The 23,705-nt window shown below is 42.4% G+C and overlaps 1 protein-coding gene across 2 annotated transcripts in view; it reads right to left on the bottom strand.

Annotated features, from left to right (window-relative positions):
- The window catches only part of LOC103177662 (methylcytosine dioxygenase TET2), a 71,872-nt gene that overhangs the window by 35,537 nt on the left and 12,630 nt on the right, over nucleotides 1-23,705 (bottom strand). For both annotated transcript variants that reach the window (XM_007891929.2, XM_042332129.1), the window contains exons 2-3: nucleotides 20,255-20,411; nucleotides 13,380-16,842 (exon numbers count right to left, since the gene is read on the bottom strand). In XM_007891929.2, coding sequence (XP_007890120.2) covers nucleotides 13,380-16,797 — 3,418 coding nt within the window. In that variant the 5' untranslated portion in view covers nucleotides 16,798-16,842; nucleotides 20,255-20,411. The remainder of the gene's footprint in view (nucleotides 1-13,379; nucleotides 16,843-20,254; nucleotides 20,412-23,705) is intronic.

The following is a 23,705-nucleotide window of genomic DNA, read 5'->3' on the forward strand; positions in this document are numbered from 1 at the left end:
AATTAGTCTGGCCAATTATCCCAGGAACATACAGTACAGACAACACATGCACTGTTCATGGTGCACGTACATTGCCAATGCACTGAAATGGGTCATGGTTTGAACCAATAGAAAAGTGCGGCCACAGTTTTTACCGCGGAATCTGCTGTAAGTAGCGCCCTCCGCTGTAAGCCCGCAAACAAATGAAGCTTGTGCTCCCGGGCCTGACATCACTGTGGGCAGAGCTGCTAGAAGTGGTGTAGCGCAACGGACTTGTGAGAGACCAGGCAGAGTCACACAGGGCTGGTGAAGCAGACCTGGGAGGAACGACGCTCAATGGCGGGCGAAGCGAAAAGCAGACCAGGTAGAGGCAACCGCTGGCCTCTCAACGCTGCTGTTTACCTGACGTCACTGGGTGAGTGGGCTCTGGACTCGTATGAGTAGGACGGGTAAGTGGACGATGGGCTTGGCTCCACTCGGAGGCCCCACTGCTGTGACTGTCTGTGAGTCTCTGTTTGTGAGTGAGTGTGTGTCTCTATATATGTTTGTGAGTGTATGTGTAAGTGTGCCTGTGTGTCTCTTTCTCTCTCTGTGTGTTTGTGAGTGTCTATGTGAATGTGTGTGTGTGTCTATCTCTTTATATATGTGTGTGTGTTTGTGAGTATGTCTGTCTGTGTCTCTTCTATATGTATCTGTGTTTATGAGTGTCTCAGTGTGAATGTGTATGTGTGTCTTTCTCCTCTGTCTATGTGTGTGTATGTTTCTTTGTGTCTATGAGTGTGTATATCTCTCTCTCTGAGAATGTGTCTCTCTATGTCTGTGAGTGTCTGGCTGTGTGTCTGTGAGTGTGTGTGTCTCTCTGCATCTGTGAGTGAGTGTGTCTCTCTGTGTCTGTGAGTGTGTGTGTCTGTGCGTGAGTGAGTGTGTCTCTGTGTTAGTGTGTGTGCCTCTCTGTATCTGTGAGTGTGTGTCTGTGAGTGAGTGAGTGTGTCTCTGTGTTAGTGTGTGTGCCTCTCTGTGTGTCTCTGAGTGTATGTGTCTCTGAGTGTGTGTCTCTCTGTGTCTGTGAGTGTGTGTGTCTCTCTGTGTCTGTGAGTGTGTGTCTCTCTGTGTCTGTGAGTGTGTGTCTCTCTGTGTCTATGAGTGTGTGTCTCTGTGTGTGTATGTGAGTGCGTGTGTCTTTGAGTGCGTGTGTGTCTCTCTGTCTCCGAGAGTGTGTGTGTGTGTTTCTCTCTTTCCCTAGGTCTCTGTATCTGTGTGCAGTGCTAGTAACTGGTGAGCAGTTCGCAGTCCAGCTGTGTCCCCCACCCCAATGGGCCACCCAGTTTTTGTTAAAGAAAAAATGAATAAGTGTGTTGTAACAGTCTAAATTGTATTATTTCCTCATGTTTAGTTTTTATTAATAGTTAGAAAATGTAGGTTGGCAGTAAAATGTACCTCAATAGCATCAATCAACACCCTGCAACTTTCTGCAAAATTTGTCAAAATTTCCCTGCATTTTGTGGCAAATATTTCTGCAGTTTTCTATTGGCCAGGTCATGGCCATATATTTTTGAAAGTCAGCCATACCGGAAACTCAGCCACATCGAATAATTCACCCATACTGGAGGAATCAGCCGTACTGCAAGTCTCTGGAACTTCTAAATGAATTCCCTCTTATTGATATTAATGTTAATCAAGTTTTTTATAATCATCCCATTATTTGTGTCACAATATTCATGTCCAAAAGATCTCCATTTAAGATATCTTCCTCAAGTGCTACAAGAAACTTAGGTCTAGAAATAATGAGTATTTCCTGGTAATGTTTCACTGACCAGTCCACACACTCATTTGTTAAAGGTCTTAAAGGTGACTTACTGCTGAAGGTAAAGCAAGGCAAACAATCAGCCCTTTTAAGATACTGAATTGTTATACGAGAACCCCGCAACATTGCCCGCCACCACCTTTCACCACAGGCCGCCGAGACCCTGATCCACGCTTTCATCACTTCGCGGCTTGACTAAACCAACTGCCTACTCGCTGGACTTTCCAACTCTTCCTTCCACAAGCTGCAGATTATTCAGAACTCTGCAGCTCGCGTGCTTTCCCGCATCAGACTCCGAGAACCAATCACACCGTTCATTGGCTCCCCATCCCTCAGAGAATCAAGTACAAAACCCTCTCACCTTCAAAACCCATCACGGTCTTCTTCTCCCCTACCTCTCCGACCTCCTAGCCCTATATCTGTTTGTCTTCTCCCTCTGCTCGGCAGATACCGGCCTGCTTCAGGTCCCCGCACTTCCCACCCCACCCTTGGTGGTCGGGCATTCAGGATCTCTACCCCCACACTCTGGAACTCTATCCTATAATGCCTCTGCCTCATTCCTTCTCTTGCCTCCTTCTAAGGACCTTCCTCTTCGACCGTGCCTTTGACCACCCTCCCACCCCCACCACCCCTGCCCGCCACCAGTCTTGACCCCCAACTCCCCGCTCGGGTCCAAGAAACCCTGACTGTCCAGTGCCTTGGGACGTCTTTCTGTTGTGAAGGGTGCTATATAAGTCTAATTTGTTGTTGTCCATTGAGTCTGGATAAGTCTGATGTCAAGGCCCCTATTTCAGGTTCTACTCTCACTACTACTCACTCTAGACAAATTTCAATTGTAAAATAAACTACAATAAATTTTAATTTACGTTTTATCATCAGCAACTTCCAATGTTTTTATATGATTTTAAACAACAATAAATGTATTTTTCACCTCCTGTGTGACCTCTTATCACTCTAGGAATCCTGTCAGAGGTCATCCAAAGTCATGTTTAACCCAGTGAATCAAGACTTTTCCAGCACAGTAAATAGAGCCATTTGCTATGGAATCATGTCATAAAGCTTGGCTGAAAGCCCAAACCACTAAATCCCTGTTTTATTAAAACTGTGCCAGAAATACAGATGCAGACTTGTTAGACCCACATTTTGCACCCTGTCACGTTATTCCTGGCAGTAAAATAAGCCGAACAAAACTGTCAAATTAGCATATCTTGTATAAATTAACTTGTATAAATTAAACTTCCAAAGTTATTTGCATGCAAAATGCCCAACAATCAGAATTGAATACAACTTAGTTATGAGGTTTGTGTCCAATAGCTCTGCCAGTTTCTCCAATAACTGCCCCAGCCATACAGCACAACAACAACAACAACAACTTGGATTTATATGGTGCCCTCCACGCCGGACGGTGTCTCAGAGCGCTTCACAATAACGGATCTTGGGACCGAGCTAGGGGGAGGGGGAGGAAGGTGACCAAAGGCGCGGTCGAAAAGAAAGGTCTTCAGCCGAGACCTGAAAATAGGAAGAGAGGGGACGAGGTGAAGGGAGTGAGGAAGGGAGTTCCAGAGCCTCGGGGCATAATGGCCGAAGGCACGGCCGCCGAAGATGGAGCGGAGGACTCGGGGGACGAGGAGGAGGCCAGACCCGGAGGATCAAAGGCAACGGGTACTGTTTTGAGGAGAGAGGTCAGAGAGGTAGCAGGGTGCAGAGGAGTGCAGGGACTTGAATACAAGGGTGAGGATCTTGAAATTGATCCTCTCTGAGATAGGCAGCCAGTGCAGTCTGGCAAGGACTGGGGTGATCGGGAGCGGAGTTTCGTCCGGGTGAGAATGCGGGCAGCAGAGTTTTGAATGATTTGGATTTTATGGATGGTAGTGGATGGGAGACCGGCGAGGAGGGCGTTAGATTAGTCCAGCCGAGAGGTGACAAATGCATGGACTAGGGTTTGAGCGGCTTTTGGAGTGAGGTATTGGCGGAGATGGCCGATGCGTCAGAGATGGAAGAAAGCGTGCTGGTGAGGGACCGGATGAGGGGGAGGAAGGATAATTGGGGGTCGAACCTGACCCTAGGTTGGGTACGGGTTCGGAGAGTTTTAGGGGGAAGTCGGATAGGTGGAGGAGGTGAGAGCCGTGAGATTTTAGACGTTGACGAGAGCGAAAGAGTATGGCTTCCGTCTTGTCAATGTTCAGCTGAAGGAAATTTGCGCTCATCCAGCCCCTGAAATCTGACAGGCGGTTTTTTTCAGGAGGAGGGGGATGACAGCAGTTTTAAGGGAGGCAGGGACTGATCCGGAGGAGAGGGACTGCACAATGAGCAGGGCAGGCAGGGAGCTACAGGGCAGTGAGCAGGGCAGGCAGGCAACTACGGGGTAGTGAGCAGGGCAGGCGGGGAGCTACAGGGCAGTGAGCAGGGCAGAGCTTCAGTTTCTATTCCTGCTCTCTGCTGAGTCACTTGATCTCAGCTGGAGCTACATCATGTTTCTTCTCTTAGTCCAGTTCCTGGGCTAAGAGAAGAAACATCAGCCAATGTTTGCTTTGTTGATTTCTGTCCAGAAAACCTCTGCCAGGGATATGTGTGTGTGTGGATGTCAGGGAAGAAATGGAATTAGATCCATCTCCTTTCCCATCACTGTCTTAGACCTTAATAATAGCCATTTGGATAAAGTGCTGGAAGATCACTGACATCCAAGAGAACATATAAGGAAATGGAGTTTTCGCTAAATTGAAGCAAAAAGATTATGGGAGTAAAAAGGAAAAAGATTTTAAAAAGTACATTAAACCCTGGCTGGCCCAACCAATGAGGGAGAAAGCTGGTCAGGCGAGCTGGAATTCCTGGCTAAATGTGATTAGAACAACAGGAATGGCATTTACCGGGTTTTTACAAAAATGCAGGTACTGTCATGGTAATTGGTTAATCCCACAACCTGAAGATAGTGATAAACACAGTGCATAAACCTCCCATAATTCATATCAGTTGGGACCATCCATTTAATATGATTTAGGCGAAGTATGAGTTATGTCAAACATGCATAAGTCATATCATATATGATTTATGTAAAGTTAAGTATAAATCAGATTTTATATGACTTACGCATAACAAGTACACAAGTTCTGAATTGACTGGTGATATTAGGGCAAGGTTTCTGTACCATGTTTAACCCAGGCATATTAAAGCTATGGTAGCCCATTCTTTCCATATACAGCACTGCACAGTACTCTTTTATGTGCAGAAAACAGGTACTGTATAATGAATGGCACAATCAAAACAGAATTGTTTTATTACAATATAAACTTTTACAAAGACTCTTTCACATGAGCGGGGTGATCCAACCTTTTATACTGCCCTCACCCCCTCTCTCTCCCCCTCTCTCAATCACTCTTCCCTCTCTCTCAATCACCCTCTCTCCCCCCTCTACATTTCTCTCTTTCTCTATCACTTTCCCTCCTTCACTCTGTTTCTCTCTCTCCCCCTCTCACTTTCATTTTTTCTCTCCCTCAAGTACTGTTGCTCCCCTCTCTCTCTTCCTCTCTTCTTTCTACCATGCAGGAACATCTGCCAGATAGTGAGCCATGTGGCTGATTGAGAGAGAGAGAGAGAGAGGGTGCTCCCAACCATGAATTGTTGCCCTTGCCTTGAGAGGACTGTGGTGAGAGGGAACAGACAGCCCGGAGTTTTTCTTTCCTCTCTGTGCGGTTTTGTTTGAGGTAGGTGCGGGAATCAAAGTTTTGATCCGGCAGCTGATAAGTGTGGCAGCAGTTTTATGTTACGCGATTATTAATAAGACTAGTGCGGATACATTTAAGTGGATTTAATATGAAATTGAATGGGACTGGGGCAGATGTACGATTTAGGTGATTATCCGATTTATACAGATCAGACTGTAAGTTTTACTGTATCTTCAGCTCGCGGGATTCAAATAGTCTGAGTCACAGGGGATCTCCTGCCTGGTACCCAGAGCAGGCAGGGGTGGCACTGTGAGGCAGTGAGGACAGGCAGGGATGGCACTTTGGGGCAGTGAGCAGGCAGGCAGGCGTGCTCTGGAACAGCGGACATGTATTTAATGTTTGTGTTTGGGACCTGGTGCAGTTCGGTACAAAGCCCGGACACCCAGAGTGCAGTAAAGCTGGGGGTGACTGTAGCTCCTTTAAGGGTCCATTTTGGAGTCTGATTGATATATTAGTGGGTTTGAAGTAAGACAAATCTGCAGATCCAGATGATTTGACCAAAGGGCATTAAAACTAATGAAGCAATTGGGAGTTCCTTTCATTGGAATCTTTCAAAGCTTGCTATATTTGGGGAAATGAATGATAAGCCTTACATTTGATGTAACTCCTTTCACATCGAGAGGATGTCATAAAGAGCTTCTCAGAATTTACTGTAATGTCCAGTGGTTTCATATTTGCAGAGAAATGTGCAGACAATTTGCATATTTATAGCAATATCCCACAAACAGGTACAAAATGAATGACAATTTTATTTGGGGGATTGTTGGCCAGGACTCCGGGAGAAACTACCTTCTCTTTTCGAATAGTGCCATGGGATCTTTAACGTCCATCTGAAAGGCAGATGGGACCTCGATTTAATGTTTCATCCGAAGGATGACTCCTCCAGTATGGTACTGGAGTATTGTTTATATAATTTCCAAGTCCCGATGTGAGTCTTTAACCCATAGCCTTTGACTCAAAGGCAAGAGTGATACCAACTGAAACAGGCTGACACCTGGTACCAATATCAGAAGATAGAAAGCAGCAGATGTGACATCAATATTCAAAAAAAGGAAAACCAAGTAACTATGGGCCTGTGAATTTAACATCTGTTGTCGGCAAGTTATTGGAATCCATCATCAGAAGTCCTGTAGCTCAGTGGTTAGAGCACTCGCTTTGCAAGCGAGAGACCTGAGTTCAATTCCAGGCAGGGCGAAACCTTGGGCAAGTTTCCTTACTCCACACGCCTAATAATAATCACTCCAAAAAAACAAAACAATAATAAATTGGTCATTTTCAATCTACGACTGTTTGTGGGACATTGCTGTGCGCCATTGGCTGCCGCGTTCGCCCACAAATATACAGTCAATTCACTTTACAGTATATTCTGTGAAGCGCTTTGAGACGTCCTCCCGACCTGAAAAGCGCTATATCAAATGCAAGGATTATTATTATTATTATCAGAGACAGAATAATTGAGCGTCTGGATAAACGTATACAGATTAGGGTGATACTGTGAAAGGCCGATCATGTTTAATACAGTTTTTTGAGAGCTGAAAGATAAAGTAGAATTGTTGAATGTTATTTGTAAGGATTTCAGATAGCATTTCATAAGGTATCTTAAAGGAGATTTCCAGCTTGTATTAATATGCATGGAATTGAAAGCAATATTACAAAAGGTTAAGAAATTGGTTGGGAGGCAGAAGGCAGAGAATTCTGATAAAAAGGCATTCACCAATTACTTGGAGAATAATAATAATAATCCTTATATTTGATATAGCCTTTTTCACACAGGGAAGATGTCTAAAAGCATTTCACTGGATATATTGCAAAGTGCAGTGATTGTACTTTGTAAGCAAATGCTGCAGCCAGTTTTTGCACAGCATTGTCCCATAAATAGTTTTGAAGTGAATGACAAATTCTATTTGAGGATTGTTGCCCAGCACCTTGGAAAATAAATCTCTTATTTTACGAATAGTGCCATGGGATCAGTATATTCAGTGTGAAGCGCTTTGAGATGTCTCGAAGATGTGAAAAAGGCGCTATATCAAATGCAAGGATTATTATTATTAAGTCAATTATTCATTCCTGATCCATAATAATAAATATCTCTATCCAGTTGCAATGCAGGGCTCAGTTGGTAGATACTCTGAATGTTTAAAGTTTCTGTTATTCCTTGCTGTAAGCCTTGATCATTTACCTTCAAAAAGCACAGCAGTGTTTGCAAACCAGCTGGCACAGTTCCTTGCTTTGATTTCTCTCGTTGGCAACCAATTAAGAGTCAGTCACAGGACTCAGAAAAGATAGGTGGAGGTGTCCATTGTGCCTTTTCTGATCTTAATTGTTTTACGCGAGAATGGACAAACTTTTGACCTCACTGTGATAAATGTCAATACTCGAGAAGGGAAACTTCCAATTTTGGCACTCGTCGTTGGCATCAAACACTCCTGAGTCAGGTAGAGCACAAGTGAATGTTTCCTTGACTTTGTACCAACACAATTCTTTGCTTATCCATCCATCACTCTGGTGTGTATTTTCCAATTTAAAGCCAGTAGCAGCAAATTCAAACCAGTTTTTTTTTGCCATGAACAAGTGCTTCGTGGAACCGCTCCGTTCTCATTTTATGGAGCAACTAAATGAAATAAAATTTCAGTAAAATACCAGATTGCCTCAGGATTCCCGTAGAAGTTATTCCCGTGTAACCCACGCTCTCCGGTGGGTTGGGATTTTACGGACCCCCAACTAGCACCTGGTGTCTGACCATCACCGCAGCCATCAAAACATGAGGGCATTTTTAATAAAAATGTTATGGTTTATTGTTCTAGAATATGGTGGTGTTTAATTTTATCCATTGGAACAGTTATTTATTTTATAATTGATATTAATACCTCCCTCTCCCCTCCCCTCTCTCCTCTCTCTCCCCTCCCTCTCCCCTCCCCTCTCTCCTCTCTCTCCTCTCCCCTCCCCTCCCCTCCTCTCTCCCCTCCCCCTCCCCCCCTCTCCTGAAAAGCCTGAATTTGCAAACATTAGGAAATGAAATGAGCAAAGACCAGATAGATGGTTCCAACTGACTGAATCATCTCTGGGCTCTGACACGCTACCCCACATAAAAGATGCGATATAAATACAAGTTGTTGGTGTTGTTGGAAATTTGGAACAGATGCAAGGTTCCTCTTGATGAAAAATTGACAATTTACCTTCTTCAGGAACGTAAGGGCGCTGGAGCGAGTAATGAGACTTGAAGCAGCTTTTATGAACTGTTGTGTTTTGCTGTTTATATTTTGAATAATTCTGGACACGGCCATTAGAAAAGCTACTGCCATTAAAGTTACAACACATTCAGTCTCTGGCTTAATGGCCTGCATAAAGCATGAACAGAAATCAATCAAAGACTTCAGTGCCAGTAAAGAAAAATAGATTCCATTACATGTACAGTTTGACTTAAGGTAAATGGTAATAATAATATAATCCTTGCATTTGATATAGCACTTTTCACGTCTTCTCGACATCTCAAGCGCTTCACAGAATAATAATAATAATAATCCTTGCATTTGATATAGTGCTTTTCACGTCGGGAGGTCGTCCCAAAGCGCTTCACAGAACACACTGTAAAGTGAATTGACTGCATATTTGTGGGCAAAACGCGGCAGCATTTGGTGACTCAAACACACAGAAATGCTTATTGCAATATCAGCAACAGCAATTTGCATCTAGCTGTCTTGAAGCACTTCACAAAGACGGGGTTGGACGCAATGCAAGAGAAGACTAAGAGGGGAGGAGATGACTGGAGACACAGTGGAAGAGGTAGATTTTGAGGTAGGACTAAAAGACGGGGCAAGATAGTGGGAGCGAGTTCCTGTATTTAGGGGTATAACAACTAACAGCTTAGCCACCAATAGTTGTGCAGAGGGGTAGGGGCACACAGCGAGCCTGAGTTGGCCGAATGGAGTGGGCGAGCAGAGCAGTGGGCTAGTAAAAGATCAGAGGGCTCAGAGAGACCAGGACGTGAAGGGATTTACAAGTAAAGATGAAGATCTTGAAATCGATCCATTGAGTGAAGTTCAGTGGAGCCTGGCGAGGACTGGGGTGATTGACATTGCTGAGTTTTGGATTAGCTGGAGTTTTATGGGTGGTGGAATTGAAGACACCAGTGAGAATTGCATTTGAAATTCTAGGTAGGAGGTACCAAAGGCCTGAATTAGGGTTTAGGTGCCATTTAGTAAATCTCGTTCCAAAGTCTGTTGGTCAGGGACCAGATATTAAAGACAAAGGAGAATGAACTGGTTTGGTGAGTTTGAGAGAGAGGTTGGAGAAGATAGGGGGAAATTCCACCTGAGCCCAGATTTGTTCAATTTTTGCAGCATTTCAGAACATCAATTTATCGAATTCTTATATACAACTTTAATTTATTTCATTTTTCTGTAATACTTTTTAAGAACGTACCTTCTTTTAAAAACTTACAGGGTTGCCTTCCACAATACATTAGGTGGACAGGTTATGTTCCCGCCTCATGAAAATCAAGGACAAAAATAAACTTAATGCCCTGGCTTTCCTCCTTGTTTTTCAGATATTTGGACCTCGAGATCAAGGTGGCTGACACATCCCAATTGTCCTGTAAAGGTCCTCCCACCACCCTGAAGACAGATGTCCACCAGATAGCTGATGAGTAAACTTTGAGGCTTGGGATGACAGCTTCTTAAGGTGTTATATGGAGTCCGAGTTCGTGAACACACATTTGTACATCCAGCGCCTGGAATCCACCTTGATTGGCCTGCAGAGAGGCAAGTAGCTGCTGCTTAAACTTTGCACCTCCAATTGGTGGAACCGTTGCTCAAAGGGAAGGGAAGTGTGCCTGAGCTGCGGACAGGAAGATAGTGGCAATGATCTCACACATTGTGGTGTTGCCCACCAGGAAGCTTGCAGGGAGTTGCTGGTACCTATCATCCACCTAGGGAGGGCTCAAACCGCGCTTGTCGGATGTCAAACAACCAACTAGTGACTATTTCTCTGGGGGGGGGGGTGCTGTGGGGAGGCTGACCTGGCTCTAAGATGACATGTTGGCAATGGAATATCGGAATCAAGCCAGCCCTTTGCGGCAGTCTCTAGTCCGGTTCCTGAGCCATGCTGGTCTGCAGTATTCCAGGGCACTGCTGATGACAGCACAGCCAGCCTGGCTCATCAGCACAACCTGGAAGGGCAGATCAGTGACTGGGGGCAGGGAATCATCCCACTCAGCTCCTGTTAACCCTGCAAGCCAAAGCCCTAACAGATTGGGTGGTCCTAGCTGGACAAGCAGTGGGAAAGCTTGCTGGACAGCGATATTAATGGCAAGTTAAAACGCAAACTACTGCAGCTGCTGGAAATCTGAAACAAGAACAGAGATCGCTGGGAACACTCAGCAGGTCAGACAGCATCTATAGGGAAAGGAAAGTTAGTCAACCTTTCGGGTCCATGACCCTCCAAGAGAATCAAACCAGCGTCTGACAAAGGGTCATGGACCCACATTCCTTTTTCCATAGATGCTGCCTGACCTGCTGAGTGTTCCCAGCGATCACAGTTTTTGTTTCAATAGAAAGCTACACAGTTTTAGTTGGTTAGACTCCAGCAGTACCCCCATTGCACATTTTGGGGTCCTCAAGTTTTGGCTCTTGCTACCCTGTGCCTAATACTTCCCAGAATTAGTTGAGCAGGATGCGTCCCTCCAGGGGGAGAGTGTGCATTCCATTCCAACGATCTATCTCTGGAATCTCCACATGTAGGTGGGATGCATGGAAATCTCAGTTTGGTTTGGATACTCTTAAGCATGGTGATGGGTTTCAGCATGTGTCAGACACCCGGATGACCCAAAACAAATTCAGATATTGAATCAGGAACGTACTGTGTACATCTGCCATGCCATCATACAGTGCCATCAAGGAGACTGGTTAAAGCTATCCATAACCTCGGCAACCTCCATGTGATTAGGTCGCCACTGACATGACTTCCTATAAGCTTGATCGTGTGCACTTCCTGTAAGTTGAATCATTTTAGCACTGCCAACATCACTTCCTGCATGCTTTCCAGTGCCTTGGGACGTCCTCCCGACGTGAAAGGTGCTATACAAATATAATTTTATTGTTGTTTGTTTGTTGTTTGACGTGCTAAAAGCAGCTCTGACATTGCAACTTCCTTGAAAAGGCATCAGTGGTTTTCTGCAAATTAACTTATTTATCTTATGCAGTATGCAAGACATGATTTTAGCAGTAACCTGATAACCCAGAAGCCGGACATTTTTTCCACCATGCTGGATCTGGACAGTGCGATTTTAATTTTTAGGTCAGGGTCATGTCAGGGTCCACAACCTAATTGCATTATTATCTAAATCCACTTTATAGAAAGGCACATTATAATGTAAATAATTAAATAATAATAATCCTTGCTTTTGATATACCATCTTATCATGTCTTTGAGACATTAAAGTCCTTCACAGAATATACTGTAAAGTGAATTGATTGTATATTTTGCAGATGAAACGCGGCAGTCAATTGCACACAGCATTGTCCCACAAACAGTTGTGGATTGAGTGACGACATTGTTATTTTTAGAAACAAATATTTTTTGGAAGGGATTATTACCCCCAGAATGCAATCTGACAATCGACTAACAACCGGGTTGCTATTTATTGCTAATGATAATAATATTATTATTAAAAACAATATTAGATAATAATAATAGATGTTCTGTAGTTCCAAGATACTAGATGAAATTTATCACATTTCACACCCAGATTTAATAAAATAGAAGGTGTGATGTGATAATCAATTCAATCTAATGAAATGGTACAAATTTAACCCCTATATTTCTTTTCCTTCTGATGTGAGGTGAAATACTAATTATCACAGCGAGTGCCAATACATTAGGTGTGACATTGGCACCAACGTAAATAAACTTGACAACAGGAGAATTTAACTTGTATCTTCAAGTCAAAGAATATACTTATTAGTGAATTATTTATGAATTAGCCAATACACTTTACAGTATATTCTGTGAAGCGCTTTAAGATGTCTTGAAGACATGATAAGGCGCTATAATAAATGCAAGTATTATTGTTGTTAATAAAAATCCTTGCATTTGATATAGTCTATTTTATTAAGATTCTCTAAGTGTTTCACAGCAATTACTGTTAAATGTTGCGTATTTGTAGGTGAACAGCAGCCAATTTGTGCAGTATAATGCCCACAAACAGTCAGGAGGTGAACGATCAATTTAACTGTCCAGGATACTGAAGAGAAATTCCTGAAGCAAATTAACATGAATCTGAACAGACACCCAAGACCTCATCTTATTTCTCACCTAAAGGACATCACCTCTAGAATGCTATTTCTGGTTCTATGAGCTCAAAAAATCCTGATACAGGAGGTGAAGCCACAATTTTCTGAAACTGGGAAGCGAGAGTGCCACCAGCTGAGTCAGGCTAACACACATATATTCTCAGCCGAAGTAAAGAACATGTTAATATGCTCTTAAACATACCGCATCCAGAATATGACTGATCACCAAATCACTTACATGATGTGCAAAGGAACATTTACATGAAGATGTATGATATTAAAAGCTGCGAAAGCCAGTGAGTGTTCAGAGAAGCATTAGAATTTAAAGTGGGTTATAGTAGTCAAGTGCCAAGAGTTTTCTATGTTTGTATTCAATTATCCTGTTTTACATGGTGAAAGTGATGTTGATAGTCCATCAGGCCATTTAAATACATTGTAGCAAGATTTTTCGGTATGAGATATAAAGTGTTTCCAGACTTGCTTTATTTCAAAAACTGCAGGTTCAGCCAATTAAAGGGCTGGTTTCATAGTATGAATGTCATAGTATTTGCAACTGTTAGCAGAAACAAGATTAATAGTACTTACCAAAACAGCTGCACGCTGGGACATCATATTGGATCTTTTTAGGAGTATCCAGTAAACTTTTTATAGGAGTGTCTAAAAATTTCAAGGGTGACTCAAGAAAGTTACTTAAAGTGGATTCTGGTCGCTTCTTTGTTGGTGTGGCTTCAGTGGAAGAGCTGGTCTGTTGTGCTGAGGTGCAGTCACCACCCATATCTGATTCAAAGTGTGCAGTGGTAGACAAAACAGTCACAGGACCTGAAGTTTCAACTTTCACCTGCTTAGGTGACTTTATAACGCATGTTTGCCGTTCAAACGGTGATGAAAGCTGATACTGTTTGAAACGCTGCTCTAGTGCTTCGATGATGCTCCTTTCTTGTTGCTGATGCTCGAAATTAAAATGTTGGCTCTGATGTTCGATAGGGTTCACCTCCAGCTCACTTTGCAGATGGAGCATGGAGGATGGTATTGGTAATCCTTCCTCTACCTTGATGGGTTTTTGCAGGTCTTTGAAAGCCTGCATTCTTTGTTGGTACATTTTCCTTTCTTGCTGTTGTAATAAGTGAGAATTAAGTGCTGCATGTTTTTTAAATTCCTCTTCATTCTGGATGCTGGGTGGGTACTGACGGTATCGTGGATTGAGAAATGTGCCTTTCATTGGCACTGCGTGCCGGTTATGTGGGGCTGCATTTCTCTGTTCCATCTTGTGGGAAGTATCTTGTTGGCTCAAACCATGTTGTATTTGTGAATGTTGCTGATGCATCAGCCGCTGCTGTGTCTGTTGAATAACAGACATATGGTGCGCTTGCTGCTGTAACTGTTGAACCTGTTCTTGGGATTGGCTTTGTACTGAATCCTGTTGATCGTTTGGAACTTGATGCAAATCGTTATTAGGTTTGTGGAGATCTTGTGTAATGGTGTTCTCTGACCTGTAAAATGTGTCTGCTTTCTCTGGTATAGTCTCTATATTGTGACAATATGCAGGAACTAGTTTACTGAACTGAGTCTCAATACGTTTTCTGTGAATGGAACTGTTAGCGAATATACCATAAGGCTGGTCCTGTTGTTGCTGCAAGATGTGAGATTGGTGGCAGTAATTCGATATTTCCCCTTGTTTTTCTGTTTTGATAAACTTCACTGGTTTTATAATCTGACTATATTGCTGCTCTGTGCCACATTGATACTGAGGTTCACGATATTCACAAGTTTGTGCAGCATTTGGATTGGGATCTTGAACTTGCTGTTGGTGAATGGTTGGCAGTTTCTCATGTTGGTTTGGGCCGTACTGATACCGTACATTCTGCCCTGCTTGTATCTGTGCCATTTGTTCCTGTGTTAGTGCATTTTGCTGTAAGTGCCACTGTTTTGTTTGGGGTTTAAGGATAACCAGATTGTGTTGATCTTGCTGCTGAGGAACTGAATGTGGGCGGCATTGAACCATTTTTTGCAGAACTAATTTGTTTTCTATCATATTGTCAGTTTTATCCTGGTTTAGCTGCAGCAACTGCTGCGGCGCAGACTGTGGACGATATTGATGGACCATTTGCATCTGTGATTTTGGTTGTGTCAAGGACTGTGCTTCCTCCTGCTGAGTTTGTGATGATTGTTTTTGAAGTTGCTGTAGTTGAACTCCTCTTGGCTCAGCATCAGTTGTTTGACTATTGCTGCACAGTTTTGATATTTCTTCGTGTTTGGTTAAGTATTGCAGCTGAGCAGGTGAGTCCTGTTTTGGTGAAATCTGCATTGGCCATTGAAGCTGATGCTGTAAATTCAAAGGCAGTGAGCCTCTCCACTCGTGGGAAAAAACCTCTGTGGTTTCCGACAGAGATGCAATTTCTTGGGGCTGTGATTCACCCCATGAGGAACATTTATCCTGAGCATCTTGCACTTGCTTATACTGTCTCAGTTGCTGAATCTGTCTTTGCCGGTGGAGTTGTAGCCATGCCTCATGTATAAGTGTCTGGTTATGTGCTGGTGGTTCAATTGATTGCTGAATTGGATGTCTTACTGCCGCCTCAGCACAGTGCTGTTGTGTTATATTCGGAGAGGAAGCTATCATACAATTTCTTGTCATATCAGGTTGTTCAGGTTCTTGTTTGCACGGGATTTCCACTTGAGTATTTTCCGGCTTTACAGACTCAGTATGATTTGTTTGGTCTGATGACCGTCTGACATCAGACAAGTCTGGCTCCCGTGTAATATTATTGATTCTCTTGCAGTGCTCTGTGGTACTGGCGTTGGTTTGGTTGGAGTTTAAGGTCACTGTCGCTGCACTTTGTGCTGGACTTTCTGATCTGGATATAGCACCAAGGTCGTTAATGTAGTTAGTTTTATTCCTGCTATAAAATAGGTCAGTTGTTTCTGGCATCTGTGTGGAACACATTGTGGTTGGGATGCTGTTAGGTATCTGTAAACAATTCATAGATACTGCAGAATAACGTTGACTGGGTACCTGCCCTGCATAGCTCTGTGGCTCTTGTTTTTTATTCACTGGAGCACTGTGTAAATTGTGTTGAGGTTGCTGGAGCTGCCCTTCTGTTTTGAATGTATGTATTGTTTTGAATGCAGGTGATACACTGTAGTTTTGAGTGACCAGTCTCTCTACGGTCATTTCAGTTGGCACTTGAGGCTGTGCAGAAGTGGAGGTCCATGTAGATACAGTCAGCCCTGAGGTATGGGGTGGCTGAGTCATCCTGTGAGACAACTCAGCAATGGCCTGATTTCTTCTGGTGTATTCATGAGATGCAATGTTTTGCTGTTCAATCAACACTTGCTCTGGGTAAGACAGGGGCAGTGTTTTGTCTCGGAAACCATCTTGCTGGATTTCTATAAAAGGCGAAGAGCCTGTAGCACCATTTGAAACTGACAATTGTTTGCTTCTGAGTAGGGAGAAAATATCTCCATTCTTATAACTGGCATTTTTTGTTTCCACTTTGCTGTGTTCATTCTGTTGCTGTAGATCAGGATATCCAGGATCTTCACAGTCATAACCTGGAGCCTTTACAGCACCTGACCATTTCTCTCCTTCAAAGTCCCATAGCTGGTCTTCTTCTAAATCAGGGTCTTGTCCATTTGATTCTTCATCCAACTTGATTTTCTTGGGTTGCTGAAGGCCACAGGAAGATGATTCACTGAGAACATGTTTGATAGCTCCATTCTGCAGGCATTTGGGAAATTCTGTCTTCTCTTGCTTAGCTTCAGGGTTATGAAACTTTTCCTCATTGCCCTGTGCATGGCTGTCCACATAATTGCTTTTGACAGTGCCCCGTTTAAAATCACCATTGACCTGTTGTTGCACTACTGCTGGCAGCTGGTGAACTTTTTCTCCATTTTCAATTTTAATTGACAAGCATTCAGTATGATGTTCCTGTGGATGATAATGGATTGATAACACGGGACTCAGTCTCTTGTCCTCAGCATGACTGGCTCTATCCTGTTCCATCTGGTCTGCTTGGGGGCCATCCACAAGGCTACCCACAGAATGTATCTGGAAAGAGGTAAAGAAAAATAAAACATTCTTTTCCATGGCTAAACAGTTGATAATATTTCTTAAGTAGCAAAATGGAACCATCTGTGTAACATACTGTGTCCCGCACATGGTGATACTCAAAACTACATTTGCAATGGTTAACTAAACATTTTATATCAGGAATAAGACATTTCAATATTATTTCTCTTATGAGCACTTTATACTTTACAGCTGCAATGTTAAATATTTATATTGGGAGCTATTTGCAGTGTTCTTTAAGAGATAAGGAACAGGGTCTGCAAAGTAATTCTATTAAAAAAATTATCTTAAAAGGCAGCATATATGTGCAGATGTTACGTCATATGCTCAAAAATCAGAACCGACAAAAGGTCATCGACTTGAAACGTTAACTCACTTTCCTCTCTTCATAAATGCTGTCTGACCTGCTGAGTGTTCCCAGCGACTTCTGTTTTCATTCCTTCAAACTTCACATTTATGCTCTAATCATCTCACCTTACCCAATAACATTACCTGCCTCTGCCACTACCTCTCCTCTTGGGCTGCCGAGACCCTAATCCATGCTTTCAACGCATCCAGGCTAGATTACCTCAATTGTCTGCTCGCTGGACTACCTGCCTCTTTCTTCCCTTCAAAAGTTGCAAATTATCCAGAACTCTTCAGTCCATGTCCTCTCCTGAATTAAGCTCTGCGAGCCAATCACCCCCTTCCTCACCAGCTCCTCTGGCTCTCCATCCCCAGCAGATCAAGTTCAAAATTAGAGTTTTATAACTTTTAACTTTTGAATCCCTCCAAGATCTTGCTCCACCCTACCTCTGCGACCCTATCATACGCTACAAACCTGGCTTCTCCCTCTGCTTAGTGGGCACCTGCCCCACCATCGGTGGTCAGACTTCCAGGGTACCTACTCCCTCTCTGGAACTCCATCCTAGAGCCTCCTTGAAGATCCGCCTCAAGACCTTCCTCTTTGACAGTGTTTTCAGCCATCCTTCACCCTCCCTCCGTCCCCCCACTCCGGCCTCCAGGCCTAGCTTGGGGACAAATCTGGACAGTCCAGTGTCTTGGGACATCCTTCTGATGTGAAAGGTGCTTTTTATAAATGTCAACTTGTATTGTTCACTCAAAGCAAATACATTACTGATGTTGTATTATGATGTGTATAAGTGTTGGTGTGAATACCAGACCAATTCATCATAAACTGGGCACATCTCAATTTTTCTTTTTCTAAATATTGTTCTGCAGGAAAATATTAATTGATTAAATCAGGCCTTGGTTCTTTGTTTCACAGATGGATTACTGTCAGTTAGAACTAGGTCATTTTAAAGAATTAACCTGTGAATTTTAATAATCATTTCTTTTAAAAATGGTCCCATTTACTAAAATTGTATGACCACCTTTAGCCTATTCCAAGGAGCAGATGCAGGCTGTATTAAGAAATAATCTGGGCTGGGGGTGAGAAGTTATCTGTAGAAGGTAGGAGGTAAGGCTTGAATATTAGAGTTGTGGGAATGGATTCATAGTTGGGTCTTTAAAGGGAAGATTATGCTTTTGTTCTATGACTTTTGTGGATCAGGTAGGATAATTGCTGAATTTGGTCTCAGGACATAGAAATTGGTTAACTGAAGTCAATGATAGGCTAGGGTTTGTGCGATCTGTGAAAGGAGCAGACTTAATAACAATAGTAATCCTTACATTTGATATTATGGCTTTCATGCCCGGAGGACATCTCAAAGTGCTTAACAGGATATACTATAAATTGTAGTGACTGCATTTTGTAGCGAATGTAACAGGCAAATTGTTCCCTGGAGGCAAAGTGATAAAGGATATAGTAGTGATGGAAAGAGTACAGGATATGTAAAAAGAATGATAAAAGAGCTGGGAAGTCACTGTTATCAGGATAGACTGAACAGGGCCTTGGGACATCCTACTGACATGAAAGGCGCTACACAAATGTAATTTGTTGTTTGCTGTTGATAGGTTAGACCATTGAAAAGACGTCTGAGAGACCCACTTTCCATTCCTTATGTTGAAACATTGAATTAAAGGGGCCCTTTGAGCAGTATTTATGATTCCTCAGTTCAAAATCTCATAATTTGTCTGAAACAGTAATAATATTGAAATAACATATTATTATGTATCATGATAGGCTGATGTAAAACTACTGACGATAAATGTAAAGTATACAGTTTCGTACTTCCTGTGAATGCTGGCAGATGTTGCTGACATTTTAAATAAAGAGCGATATTTGTAATCCATGTGGTTGCAACTCGAGTGTACATCAGGCTGATATGGGGCTTGAGTCCTTTCATACAAATCAATGAAATTAACCTTAATCCTTGAACTGCTCATTCTACTGTTTGTACTCCAATAGTCTACTTGATCCTACACATTTTTCTTCAAGTAAAACGCACAATTTCAAAAATTTGAAAAGGAAGCTTGTTCTAAAGAGTTGTGATTCAATTCAAACTGCAACTGAAGTATTATATTTTTTGCTTGCACAGACCTTCCAGTCAAATTTATCACCCGATACTCCATGCAACCAGCTCATGCACCCAATTAATTCCTGTAACAGAATGTCATTCTCAGTTTCCAATTCATGATTTGTATGATGTGTAATTTCAAAACACCCAGAATGACAAATGTTGCTATTGGAACAATTTTTTCGGAAGTGGCCTTGGTTCCTGGAAGCACCAGTGTGACCATCACTGGGAAGTGGGTTAAAATAATAGCGTACTGTGTCATCATCACCTTGTTTAAAACATACTTTATTATCTTACAACACAAAGTACCCTAGTGCTGTACTAAATCAAAGTAATGTGAACCTGATCTGAAATTTAAATCTCCACTTTGAAAGATCAAAATGAAAAGAGCACAGTTTGGACGACAGCTTGAATCTCAGAGTTACAGCATGGCCCGAGAATATCAATTGCACAAAATTACAAACCGAGGTAACCCATTTCTCAGCAAAGTTTATAATTTTTTTTAAAAAAGGTAAAACAAAGCCAATAACCAAACAAGCTGCACTGTCGCATTATGAACATCTTGCATGAATGTCTCTCTCCCCATATCGCAGGTACTGCACAAGTGTGGCTCAGTACCCATCTGTTTACTTGTCTTTATGTTTCTCCCTCTGTCAGTGTCCTTGTGATAATCTCTACATGTATTACTCTTGCTCCCTCCTGTCTATCACTGGCTGACCTATCCATTGCTGACTAGCAATCTGTTATTCTATGTCTTTCCAGTTTTTTCTCTGCTTCCCCACTCTTCCTGAAAGCAATACCTCAACCTGATGTCAGAACTATGTAATATTCACTTTTATTATGATAAATAAAACAGCATTCAATAAAGTCTCATATAACTTGAGACTGACTATTTATTCTCTGCATTACACATCATTCACTTGCCTACTAACCTGTTGCTTCAAAATGGACCATGAGAAGGTACATATGAATGCTGTGGAGTTGCTGCTATCCCCACCACGGCCCCGCAGAGTAGAGTGGATAGGTCTCTCACCACTTCATGTTTGCTCATCAACATCAACTAACTCTGGCAACTGCACCAAACGCTTTCTGTGTGAAAGAAAAGGTTTTCTGTAAGTTCCTGGTTTCTCATATGGTATTTCTTAGCACCTGCACTGCTCATTTTACTCTCAGATTTCACCACACCCATCACTCAAACACCACTCTCCGGTCTGTGGAACAGACCCAACGTCTTGGTCTGAAATTGCTAGTCTATTACTGTAGAGGATGATGAAACTAATTACTAATCTTCAAGTAGATGTAAAGCCAAACCATTGATGACACTTCAGACAATTTTACCTCCTACACATAATTGCAATTCATTTATTCACATCATTCTATATTCATGTAACATTTGCTACAAATATAATAGGTCTGAGTAAGTACATAAATTATACGACAGACCAAGGAAATGACTGACTTTCAATATGACTCATTTGTATTTGCATTTCCTGACAGTTGCACCGTTGATACATTGACACCTGAATTGTAACAGTCAAGGATAGAAGGGACATCAGTTGAATAGTAAGCAGTAGACTGTGCAGAATTATTTAAACAAATTGTCCCAGTTGTAAGGTTGGAACGAGTCCCAGAAGGGGCAAAACCAACTATTTCAAGGGGGAGAATTTCGAAGAAATTTTAGCCTTACAAACAAGGTTCCTTGCTCCAATTAACTTGGAACACTCAAACCAGCTTAGGTAAACACTACCACTCAGCAGAAATTACAACCCTGGATGGAGGCCAAATAAATAGCAATCATCAAGGAGTCCTGTAGTTTAGTGGATAGAGCACTCACAAGCGAGAGCACCTGGGTTCGATTCCCAAACAGGGAGAACACAATAGCAACAACACCACCAAAATTACAATTAAAATTATAGTGACTTTCACATCAGAAGGACGTCCCAAGGAGCTGGATTTCAGACATTAGCTGGGGGTCCGGATTGGGGAGGGTGAAGGGCAAGGGCGAAGGAGGGAGACCGAAGGCACGGTCGAAGAGGAGGGTCTTGAAGGAGTCAAGGGATGGGGAGAGGTGGAGGGAGTGCGGGATGGAGTTCCAGAGGGTGGAGGCAGAGTGGCTGAAGGCCAGCCCGTCAATGGTGGAGCGGGCGAGGTGAGGGACACAAAGTAGGCTGGAGTCCTCTGAGTGGAGGTATCGGGCAGGTTGGTAGGGGGTTAGGAGGTAGCAGAGGTGGGGGAAGCAAGGCCATTAAAAGGCTTTGAATGTGAGGATCAGGATCGTGAACTGTATGGGGGACTGGGGGATGGGGAGCCATTGGAGTCGGGTGAGGATGGGGGTGATAGAGTCGCAGAACCTGGTGTGGTAGAGGACATAGACTGCAGAGTTCTGGATGATCTGCAGTCAATGAAGGGAGCAGTTGGAGAGGCCGACAAGCAGTGAGTTTACGTATTCTGGCGGAAATCCTTCAAAACAAAAATAAATTTTAAAAAATAATAATTTGGTCACTCAATCCACAATTCTTTGTGGGACACTGCTGTGTGCAATTGGCTTCCGTGTTTCACCCACAAGATATACAGTCAATTCACTTTACAGTATATTCTGTGAAGCGCTTTGCAACGTCTTGGAACAAGTGATAAGGCGCTATATCAAATGCAAGGATTATTATTATTAAAGCATCTATGTGTGGACATTAGGTGGGGACAAGATTGGGTTCAGCTGTTCTGTCATCGGTAGTGAAATAATTTCCTAACATTCACTGCCCTGGGCTGATAGGTTAAGATTGATCACTTGTGAGGTACTGGAGGCCCAGCAACTGTAAAACCAGACCTCAGCAAATTCAATACCTTCAACCCACACTCCTGTTCTCAATAGCATGAAAAAATGATGTACAATCTGTGTAATCATGTAAGTTAGACTTTATCAGATTGTATACACAGTAACTGTGTATACACTGCACTTCTGCAGCCAGGACCACCTCACCTGTCAGCACATTGATTCGAATTTGAAACACTTCAAATATTGCAAGAATTTAAAACATTTTAAAGTACTTTAGAGCTGAGCAACAATAAAAAAAATGACTTATTGAAGACTGGACTTCCTTGTTCACAGTGTTCAATGGGCATAATGAGAACATTTGGTCTCGTTCGGTATTAAATAAATCACTTTAATTTCAACACTAGATTGCCTCTGGTTGGTCAGCAGGTAAGATCTCAATCTTAGCATTGGAGGCTTGGCACTTCCCATGAGGAGGCAGCAAATATATACTGCCAAATTCTGCACTTGCTCACTCCCTGCACACAAGCAAAATCAAACAGAGAGAGAAATAAAATAAATAAAATGTGCTATCAGTTAAATGTGAAACGTAAAGTGCAGCAAAGAGTGCCCAAGACATATAGCTGGGCCCCCAACAAGTTCCCAGGTCCACAACATCCATGGATTAGCGATAAGACTGGAAAACTTGTCCCAAATCATAATCAAAATCGTACAAAATGCAAAGAATGCATACTTTCACGAGTTGATCTCAGTAAGAAAATTTAAATCTCTTGACTAAAGCAGACATGAATTTTGGTGAATTAATTTCAATTCTAATCTCTAAGATTACATCAAAAGATCTGGGCCTTTAATTCCGCTGGTGTCATTGACGTTTATTGTTCGGAAAATGCTTTTCGCAGTCAATGAACAGCGGCAGTGCACAGACACTACTGTGATATTCTGACAGATTGATATGTTTGTTTTAGTAGCTGTGTGGATTCATAGGGAGGTGATAAAACTCATCTCTAAAACATTGACTGTGCAAAGTGAATGAGAAGCAGACTTTCATTCAAATAGATTGTTGCTTTTAATTTGCACTTGAATGATTCATTATTGGACAGTCAGTAAAACTCAAATTTATTCACCCAAAACTGCTATGTGTGGAACTTCAGCCTATAGGGATTGTTTATGCACTATCTAATACAGTGCTGGGGGTGTGCTGCATTGCTGGAGATGTTGTTCTACTGGTGAGTCATTAAATCAAAGTCCTGAGTGCCTGTTCAGGTGAACATTAAAGTTCACATAGCACTATGTGAAAGCAGAAAGTCATTTCTCCCTGTGTTCTGGACAATAATCCGCTAATAAAATTTGATCACTCACTTCATGTTTGTGAAACAATGGTGTGTGCAAATTGGCTGCCAATTTGCTTATAGACAACTGCACTTTTCAATAAATCCTGTAAAGTGCTTTGCAACGTCTTCCCAACACAATATCAAATGCAAAGATTATGTTTTAGTTTGTGCAAATCTTATTGAGTAGTAACTTTATTTAAAGAGTGCAGATGTAGTGGTAATTTTATTTAAAGGGAGCGGATGTAAGGAGTTTCAGCAATATTCAGCGTCAATAAATAATAA

This window comes from Callorhinchus milii, unplaced genomic scaffold, assembly GCF_018977255.1.
Source record: "Callorhinchus milii isolate IMCB2004 unplaced genomic scaffold, IMCB_Cmil_1.0 Scaffold1, whole genome shotgun sequence".
NCBI lineage: Eukaryota > Metazoa > Chordata > Chondrichthyes > Chimaeriformes > Callorhinchidae > Callorhinchus > Callorhinchus milii.